General features: G+C 38.5%; 2 protein-coding genes across 2 annotated transcripts; both read right to left on the bottom strand.

Annotated features, from left to right (window-relative positions):
• Positions 1-1,946: 1,946 nt before the first annotated feature.
• On the bottom strand, positions 1,947-2,909 carry LOC120063648 (trace amine-associated receptor 13c-like). Its single transcript, XM_039013943.1, has one exon. The coding sequence runs from the start codon at positions 2,907-2,909 to the stop codon at positions 1,947-1,949; it is 963 nt and encodes a 320-aa protein (XP_038869871.1).
• A 6,622-nt stretch (positions 2,910-9,531) lies between these two features.
• Positions 9,532-10,499, bottom strand: LOC120063885 (trace amine-associated receptor 13c-like). The gene has a single exon (XM_039014202.1). It carries the CDS (start codon positions 10,497-10,499, stop codon positions 9,540-9,542), a length of 960 nt encoding a protein of 319 aa, XP_038870130.1. The 3' UTR covers positions 9,532-9,539.
• Positions 10,500-10,989: the final 490 nt, after the last annotated feature.

Raw genomic sequence — 10,989 nt, 5'->3', positions numbered from 1 at the left:
GACAAGAAAATGCTGGAGTGGCTTCGGGACAAGTCTCTGAATGTACTTGAAAGGCCCAGCCAGAGTCCGGACTAGAACCTGACCGAACGTCTGTGGAGAGAGCTGAAAATAGCTGTGCAGCAATGCTCCCAATCCAACCTGACAGAGCTTGAGAGGATATTCAGTGAGTAATGGGAGAAATTCCCCAAATACAGGTGTGCCAAGCTTGTAGCGTCATACCCTGTATTCGCTGGCAAATATGCTTCAACAAGGTACAGAATAAAGGGTCTGAATACTTAGGGCTCTCCAGAGGGTTAGGGTTAATTCCATTATTTTACTTTTAGATTTGTGTGTATTGTTGTGAATTGTTAGATACTACTGCACTGTTGGAGCTAGGAAGAAAAGCATTTCACTACACCCGCAATGACATCTGCTAAACATGTGTATGTGACCAATAAAATGTTATTTTATTTGATACTAATGAGTGCAATCAGTCACTTCCTAGAAACAAGAATGCTATAATTTTCAGACAAACATGTTACTTCCTTCAGCACACTACTACAACAGTGTGACTGTTTTGGAATAAAATGTTCAATATATTTCCTTTAACATCCTCTGTGTTGTGTGCTTATTGTTTAACCATTGATATGTTCTATGTCATTGTGAGAACTTAAGGAACATCAGGTACTGCTGGAATGTCTACCAATAGCATGTCCATCTTTTTGTTATAAATTACACTGGTCACTGTTCAAAACATTTATAAAGTATTTAGAAAGTATGAATAGTCCTCACTTTAGATTAGGGACTAGAAAACTACTTTACTAATGATCAGTAAATGGTTTAGACGTTAATTTATTAAACATCTGATGAGAGATCATATAAATAATTTTTACATACTATAAACATTGTTAATAAATGTGTGAATAACTTGCGTTCTAAAACTAATGTGGGAGTAAAGAGACATTAATGACACATCATCAAAATAAACATTATACATTCTTTATTTATCTTTATTATTAGTAAATGGTTAATAAGTTCATTCATTAAACATCTCATGAATGATCTCATGTATCATTATTACATACTATAAAAGGTGTTAATAAATGTGTGAATAACCAGCTTACTAAAACAAATGTGGGAGTAATGATACATGAATGATGAATAAACTATTTACTAATCCATTATACATTCTTCATTACAAAGTGTTATTATAAAGTGTTAACAATCTCTATATTCATTCTGACTCCACAGCATCTGAGAGAGCTTGACCTGGCAGCAGTGATGTTGCGAGAGTAGTGGTACTGTTCATACCCAGTATGTTGATGTTCAAGTGTCTGCTGTGGTCTCCTGCACTGTTGTGCTAAATTATTAATGCATATAGTAGTTATTTATACATTTGAGAATACGCACCTGACAAACATTTAACACATTTGGGAGAAATAATTAATAAATGGTGAACAAACTGTAAATTCCTTACAAATAGTTTATTACCAAACATTATAAAGTGTTACCCATATTTGCATATTCTTAAATTTGACCATCAACTACTAACACAATACACCATTGAGTTATACTGGGACGTTATCTGATATCATGCATATTTTACATGTAAATTTTACTCCATTGTTGAAGGCATTGTATACCAATTGAGCCACTACAGGGAGATGTTAAACAACTTATAGAATGATTCATGACGTCCTCAGAATGTACTTTTAGAATACTTACATACTATTCATCATTGAATAACATGAAACAACAACAGACGTATGCCTTCTTATGCCTTCCCCAAGTCATTCAAATTCAATTCATCCAAATCATTCTGTATCAACACCACATGTGTCTTTTGACGAGAACACTGAGATAAGTAATGAAAAAGTATTGTTACATGAAAGAAATAATTACAACAATTGTAAAACAAAACTATATCAAACCTATGTTTGTCAAACTAGGGAATAAAAACATAGGAACTATGAACGCCTTAAATTCAGAGATAAAATAAGTTTAGCTGTCACTTTGAACCATGGATAAAAGAAAGCATAAATGATTGGATTAATTAAGGAATTAACAAGTGCAAGATAACTGGTGAAATATGATAATAAATGATCACTTAAAAAAGAAAAAAAGAAGAAAATAAATAGAGATGGAATCCAACAAATGAGATAGTTGAAAACAACAATAGCTAGAGTTTTTGCTGCTTTTCTCTCAGACTTATTTGCCTGTACAGTTTTAACACCAGACACACTGACAGCCTCTTTTGAAAATACCTTTCTGGCCTGTGATCTGGCCACCACAAAGATTTTCATATAAAGTGTTATCATAATAGAGCATGGGACAACAAGTGTAATTACAAGGTCAATGATATTACTCCAGGTTATTCCTTCAACAATAAAACATTCTTTCAAACACCTACTGGGTATTTGTACATTTACAAAGTTTTTTATAATAGTAGCATCGTATATGATACAACAACACCAGGTAATGGATATACAACAGATAGTTCCTGTTATTGTTATTTTAGAGTGGTACAATAAGGGATAACACACAGCAACATAGCGATCAATAGATATCAAGACCAAATTGGTGATGGATAAAGAAGTACATAAAAATGCCATATAGAAATGAAACACACAGAAATATTTCCCAAAATCCCAGCATGGTTCCATTATTGCTAAAGTCATTACTGGTATCACAATCAGTCCCACCAGGAGATCTGACACAGCCAGAGAGAGGATGAGCAGGTTGGTTGGAGTGTGGAGCTGCTTGAAGTGAGAGATGGAGATGATCACCAGTACGTTCAAAAATACTGTAACCGCTGAAATCAATGAGAAGAAGATGTACAGTGTTATGTAGATAGATGTCGATAGCAAAGCCTTTCTGCAAGAAGAGTTTCCGTCTTGAAAACAGTATTGATCATATTTGTTTTCCTCCATATATAATAAAATGTAAAAATGCTGAGGTCCTTCTCCTGCTTGGTCCTGTGTGTGACCCTGTCAGGTCCGCCTTCTGACAAACTCTGAGCTCTGCCTCTCTATTTATCCCTGAGTTACAGACAGAAACTCCCCTCCGCGGAGTCTCTCTGCACACACACACACACACACACACACACACACACACACACACACACACACACACACACACACACACACACACACACACACACACACACACACACACACACACACACACACACACACACACACACACACACAGGTGAGCACAGAAATGAACAAACGGTTAGATAAACAAATCATTTGTGAAAGCATGATGTAATGAATGACAGGATTGGATGTTGCTGTGCCCACCTGCCTGTCCTTCAGCCTTTCTGATAGTCAGAGATGAAATTGTTTTCACCTATTTCATTTGTTGGGTTCCACGGGTAGGCCGTCATTGTCCATAATAATTTGTTCTTTAACTGACTTGCCTAGTTAAATAAAGGTTAAATAAAAAAATAATAGTATGGGTGAAGTTTTAGTCACTCAAATACTTTCTTAAATGGGAAATAGGATAACTGTGCAGACTGACTGGTTTGGGTGATGTCAGTGCTCAGTGTGGAACATATTCCACAACCTCAGGAGTCATGACGGCAGGCCACATGTCAGCTAGTCAGTGTGTAGGAAAGTTGACAATAGGAAAGTTGATGAAATGGCATAAGTTTATGCTGACCTACAAAGGCAAAATGCGGTATCTACGAATTTGATCTGTTGTAATGGCCAAGTATATTATCTGATTAATGTGGTATTAGTTTCCTGACACAAGAGCAAGCCAGTTGATCGGGAATATATCATGCTGTTTCAGAAAGTGCTGTCTAGACAGAAAAATACCTTGATGTCAGATTTTACTGTAAAATAAATTACGTAGTTACTGCGTTTTGCCTTTGTAGGGCAGTATGGGGTATGCACTATAGCACATGCAGTCAAAATGAATAGTGGCATTACATATGAACATTCCATATATGAACTAAATTATGAACCATACTTCTTCAAGTTGGGTGAGACTTTGTCTCTGTTTAAACATGGGTACAAATACTTTTTTATCAGACTTCAGAACAACCACACCCTGTTCTCCCCAAATCACCTCTTAATATGGTTTTCCTATTCTGGTGTGTTGTTTTCTATCATTTAAACAAAAAAAGACTAAATTATCATGACACAAGGTGAGACCCAGATGCAGACACAGGAGGCAGATGGTTGGAGTCTTACAGTGTTTATTAAATCAAAAGGAGTAGGCCAGAGAATAGTCATGGACAGACAAAAGGTCAAAACCAGATCAGTGTCCAGGAGGTACAGAGTGGCAGACAGGCTCGTGGTCAAAGCAGGCAGAATGGTCAGGCAGGCGGGTACAAAGTCCAGAACAGGCAAGGGTCAAAACCGGGAGGACTGGAAAAGAGGAGAAATGCAAAAAGCAGGAGAATGGGAAAAACGCAGGTTGACTTGGAAACATACAAGACAAACTGACACAGAGAGACAGGAAACACAGGGATAAATACACTGGGGAAAATCAGCGACACCTGGAGGGGGTGGAGACAATCACAAGGACAGGTGAAACAGATCAGATCATGACATAAGTGTAATTTCCATTTCATTTAGTTGAATCAATCATCTCAAACGTACATGTACAGAAGAAAATTTCACAAAAGAATGACAACTCTTTAGGAATAATTCATGATTAACCATTTTATCAAGTTAGCCCTCCTCAACAGCTTCAACGGTAGCCCCCAGACCCTGGGCACAAGGACCATCTATAATACAAGTCTAACTACTGTATTGTAACAGTAAACATACCTTGCACAGAATCCCGTGATTGTGTGAATGTCGCTTCTGGGGCATTAATATTTATGACCTAATTCTGTAACACTTGATAATAATGTTCATTAATTAACCAGTTGTAAGGCATTTACATTTGTATCAATGTAAACCATTTACTAATCAAATATTTTTGCAGGCCCTAATCTAAAGCGAGAGCTATTTATACTTTTGAAATAATGAATCAATGTTTTCAGTGACCTGTGTAATTTCTCAACAATAAGAAGACATTTAATCCTGTCTAGTCTCTCAGTCCCTGCCATTGAAAACATCCCCAGAGCATGATGCTGCCACCATCATGCTTCACCGTAGGGATGGTGCCATGTTTCTGCCAGACGTGATGCTTGGCTTTCAGGCCAAAGAGTTCAATCTTGGTTTCATCAGACCAGTCTCTTGTTTCTCATGGTCTGAGTGTCCTTTAGGTGCCTTCTGGCAAACTCCAAGGCTGTTATCTGCATTTTACTGTGGTGTGGCTTCCATCTGGCCACTCTAAAATATGCAGTTTTGTCACACAACACAATACCACAGATGTCCCAAATTTTAATTAAGGGAGCATGCGAATTGGCATGCTGGCATGCTGAACACAAGAATGTATGTAACTGGTGTGAAATGGCTAGTTTGTTAGCGGGGTGCGCGCTAACAGCGTTTCAATCGGTGATGTCACTCGCTCTGAGACCTTGAAGTAGTTGTTCCCCTTGATCTGCAACGGCCGCGGCTTTTGTGGAGCGATGGGTAACGGTGTTGAGGGTGGCTGTTGTCGATGTGTGCAGAGGGTCCATGGTTCGAGCCCAGGTAGGGGCGAGGAGAGGGTCGGAAGCAAAACTTTCATGTACACCAGAGCTGTTGACAGAGAATGTAATGTTAATTTCTCTACCATAAGCTGCCTCCAACGTTGTTTTAGAGAATTTGGCAGTACGTCCAACCGGCATACTGCCAAAGTTCTCTTAATTACCACATATGCTGAGAGCTTGTTGGCTGCTTTTCCTTCACTCTTGCTGTAATGGTAAACATAGTCTTTTGCTTTTGCACAAACTACCACAGCGTTTTCCATAGTGGCCTTTATTAAGGTGTTTTATTGAGCTGCCATAGGCGAGCTTCTAGAGTCATCCCAGAGTCACCCCAGACGGTTCTTGGAGCTTGCTCACGCCCAGAGTAATTTATGACCCTGTGGTGCCAGGGCAGATCTGATAAGATCTCAGCCTGGCAGATTCTCACACAAGGCTGGAGAAAGCACACCATGCAAAAATCTGAGACGGCGCTCAGATATAACAACATTTCTCAGCAATGTTGGAGTCAACAGAAATACGAAATTACATCATAAATATTCCCTTACCTTTGATCATCTTCATCAGAATGCACTCCCAGGAATCCTAGTTCCACAATAAATAGTTGTTTTGTTCGATAATGTCCATTACTTATGTCTAAGTAGCTACTTTTGCTAGCATGTTTAGTGCACATGTCCAAACGCTCGCGCAGATGCAGGCGAAATCGGACGAAAACTTCAAAAACTTATAAAGCAGGTCGAATAAACTGGTCAAACTAAGTAGAGAATCAATCTTCAGGATGTTGTTATCATAACTATCCAATAACGTTCCAACCGGAGAATTCCTTTGTGTCTCTAGAAGTTATGGAAAGCAAGACGATATCGTTTGGAATGCGCATGACCAGGACCTGGCATTCCGCCAGACCAATGACTGAAACACCTCCCATCCAGCTCAACATCACAGTAGAGGCTTCATTCCACGTTCTACAGACTGTTGACATCTAGTGGAAGGCGTAGGAAGTGCAAACAGATCCATATCTTACAGGGAATTGAATAGGCGATGAGTTGAAAATCGACCAGCCTCAGAATTCTCACTTCCTGTTTGGATTTTTTCTCAGGTTTTTGCCTGCCATATGAGTTCTGTTATACTCACAGACATCATTCGAACAGTTGTAGAAACTTTAGAGTGTTTGATATTCAATAGTAATAATGATATGCATATATTAGCATCTGGGACAGAGTAGGAGGCAGTTCACTATGGGCACGCAATTCATCCAAAAGTGAAAATGCTGCCCCATATCACAAAGAAGTTATAAAGGGAAAGATGAACGGAGCAAAGTACAGAGAGATCCTTGATGAAAACCTGCTCCAGAGGGCTCAGGATCTCAGACGGGGTCGAAGATTCCAAGAGAACAACGACCCTAAGCACACAGCCAAGACAATGCAGAAGTGGCATCGGGACAGGTCTCTGAATGTGCTTGAGTGGCCCAGCTAGAGCCCGGACTAGAACCTGATCGAACATCTGTGGAGAGACCTGAAAATAGCTGTGCAGCGACGCTCCCCATCCAACCTGACAGAACGTGAGAGGATCTGCAGAGAAGAATGGGAAAAACTCCCCAAATACAGGTGTGCCAAGCTTGTAGCGTCATACCCTGTAATCGCTGGTAAAGCTCCTTCAACAAGGTACAGAGTAAAGGGTCTGAATACTAAGTGCTCTCCAGAGGGTGGTGTGGACTGCCCAACTCACCACCGGGGGCACCCTGCCTGCCCTCCAGGACACCTACACCACCCGATGTCACAGGAAGGCCAAAAAGATCATTAAGGACATCAACCATCCGAGCCACGGCCTGTTCACCCAGCTATCATCCAGAAGGCGAGGTCAGTACAGGTGCATCAAAGCTGTGACCAAGAGACTGAAAAACAGCTTCTATCTCAAATCCATCAGACTGTTAAATACCCATCACAATCCGACTACCACCCGGTTACTCAACACTGGCCCTTAAAGGATGCTGCCCTATGTACATAGACATGGAATCACTGGTCACTTAAATAATGGAACACTAGTCACTTTAATAATGTTTACAAACTGCTTTCCTCATCTTATATGTATATACTGTATTCTACTGTATTTAAAGTCAGTACCACTCAGACATTGCTTGTCCAAATATGTATATATTTCTTAATTCCATTATTTTACTTTTAGATGTGTGTGTATTGTTGTGAATTGTTAAGATACTACTGCGCTGTTGGAGCTAGGAAGAAAATAATTTCACTACACCTGCAATAACATCTGCTAAAAATGTGTATGTGACCAATACAATGTGATTTTGATTTGATTTAGTAGTGTATTAAAGGTAATAACCCTTTAAATGTAATATTCAGTTAAATTATGTATTTATATATTGGTTCTCTGACCTTGTAAGCAGTCTATGAACTGCTCTTAGTCTATGTCACTCTGACATTGCTCATCCATATATTCATATATTCTTAATTCCAGTCCTTTACTTAGATTTGTGTGTTTAAGGTATTTGTTGTGTAATTGTTAGATATTGCTGCACTGTCAGATGCACAAGCATTTCACTACACCCACAATAACATCTGCTAAACACCTGTATGTGACCAATAACATTTGATTTGATCTGATTCCTAATGAGTGACTGCAATCCACACTTTAGTTTTGGTAGTCACTGCACACAAACACGAATGTTATCATTTTCAGACAAAAAATGTACTTCCTTAAGTACACTACTACAACAGTGTGACTGTTTTGAAATAAAATGTTCAATATATTTTGTTTAACGTCCTCTGTGTTGTGTGCTTATTGTTTAACCATTGATTTGTTCTAGGTCATTTTGAGAACTTAAGGAGCATCAGGTCCTGCTGGGATGTCTACCAATAGCATGTCCATCTTTTTGTGATAAATTACACTGGTCACTGTTCAAAACATTTATAAAGTATTAAGAAAGTATGAATAGTCCTCACTTTAGATGAGGGACTGCAAAACTACTTTACTAATGATCAGTAAATGGTTTATAAGGATATTCATTAAACATCTTATGAATGATCTTCTGAATCATTATTACATACTATAAAAGTTGTTAATGAGTGAATAACCAGCTTACTAAAACAAATGTGGGAGAAATAATATATGAATGATGAATAAACTATTTACTAATCTATTATACGTTCTTCATTACAAAGTGTTATTATAAAGTGTTGCCAATCTCTATATTCATTCAGAGTAAAAAGCATCTGAGAGAGCTGCTCTGGTGTGACCACTGACCAGGCAGCAGTGATGTAGTGAGAGTAGTGGTAGTGTTCATACCCAGTATGTTGAGGTTCAAGTGTCTGCTGTGGTCTCCTGCACTGTTGTGTTTAATCATTAATGCATATAGTAGTTATTTATACATGTGAGAATACCTAGCTGACTAACATTTAACACATGTGGGAGTAATTATTATTAAATGGTGAGAAAACTGTAAATTCCTTACAAATAGTTTATTACTGAACATTATAAAGTCTTACACATAATTGCATATTCTCACATTTTACCCTCAACTACTTACACAATACACCATTGAGATAGACTTGGACATGATCTGATATTGCGCAATATTGAACAATTCAACTTCAGTACACTTGCATTGTGTCCCAATTCAGCCACTAGACGGTGATGTTAAACAACATATAGAATGACTCATAACCTCCTCGGAATGTACTTTTAGGAGACAAACACAGGCTTTGGTATTTGGAATATACAACCCTAAATTACTACAATGTCATTTATAAAACAAGCTTATACCTTCTTATGCCTTCTCCAAGTCATTCCAATCCAATCCAGCCAAATCATTCTGTATCAACACCACATGTACCTATGATGACAACACTGAGATAAGTAATGTCAGTGTATTGTTACATTAAAGATGAAATTACAACAATTGTATTACATAACTAAGTCAAACCTGTTTGTCAAATGTAGGAATAAAACATAGGAACTATGAACGCCTTAACTTCAGAGTTAAAATACGTTTAGCTGTCACTTTGAACCATGGATAAAAGAAAGCATAAATGATTGGATTAATTAAGGAATTAACTAGTGGAAGAAAACTGATGATAAATGATAAAACATTTTCACTTAAAAAAGATACAAAAAGGAAAGGAAATAGAGATGGAGTCCAACAAATGAGATAGATGAAAACAACAATAGCTAGAGTTTTTGCTGCTTTTCTCTCAGACTTATTTGCCTGTACAGTTTTAACACCAGACACACTGGCAGCCTCTTTTGAAAATACCTTTCTGGCCTGTGATCTGGCCACCACAAAGATTTTCATATAAAGTGTTATAATAATAGAGCACGGGACAACCATTGTAATTACAAGGTCAATGATATTACTTGATGTTATTGCTACAGTTAAACATTCTGTCAAACACCTACTGGGTATCTGTACATTTACAAAGTTTTTTACAATAACAGCATCGTATATGATACAACAACACCAGGTAATGGATATAAAACACATGATTCTTGTTATTGTTATTTTAGAGTGGTACAATAAGGGATCACACACAGCAACATAGCGATCAATAGATATCAAGACCAAACTGCCCAGAGATAAAGAAGTACATAAGAAAGAGATGTAGAAATGAAACACACAGAAATATTCCCCAAAACCCCAGCATGGTTCCATTGTTGCTACAGTCACTACTGGTATCACAATCAGTCCCACCAGGAGATCTGACACAGCCAGAGAGAGGATGAGCAGGTTGGTTGGAGTGTGGAGCTGCTTGAAGTGAGAGATGGAGATGATCACCAGTACGTTCAAAAATACTGTAACTGCTGAAATCAACGAGAAGAAGATGTACAGTGTTATGTAGATAGATGTCGATAGCAAAACCTTTCTGCAAGAAGAATTTCCATCTTGAAAACAGTATATAACATCTTCATGTTTCTCCATTTGTAATAAAAGGTAAAAATGAAGGTCCTTCTCCTGCTTGGTCCTGTGTGTGACCCTGTCAGGTCCGCCTTCTGACAAACTCTGAGCTCTGCCTCTCTATTTATCCCTGAGTTACTGACAGAAACTCCCCTCCTCCGGAGTCTCTTTACACACACACACACACACACACACACACACACACACACACACACACACACACACACACACACACACACACACACACGCACACACACACACACACACACACGCACACACACACACACACTCACACACACACACACACACACACACAAACACACACACACACACGTGAGCTGGCAAATGAACAAACGGTTAGATTAACATATCATGCATGAAAACATGATGTAATGTATGACAGGATTGGATGTTGCTGTGGACTCCTTGCCTGTCCTTCAGCCTTACTGATAGTCAGAGATGAGAGAAAAGGTACATTTTCTCAACTGAGCATTTTAATGGGGGAAAATATATT

Source organism: Salvelinus namaycush, chromosome 19 (assembly GCF_016432855.1).
Source record: "Salvelinus namaycush isolate Seneca chromosome 19, SaNama_1.0, whole genome shotgun sequence".
NCBI lineage: Eukaryota > Metazoa > Chordata > Actinopteri > Salmoniformes > Salmonidae > Salvelinus > Salvelinus namaycush.
Note: the sequence above shows the minus strand (reverse complement) of the source record. Positions and strands in the feature narration are given on the sequence as shown.

Coding starts and splice junctions, on each gene's coding strand:
- LOC120063648 (XM_039013943.1), bottom strand. CDS start 2,909: ATGGAGGAAAACAAATATGATCAATACTGTTTTCAAGACGGAAACTCT.
- LOC120063885 (XM_039014202.1), bottom strand. CDS start 10,499: ATGGAGAAACATGAAGATGTTATATACTGTTTTCAAGATGGAAATTCT.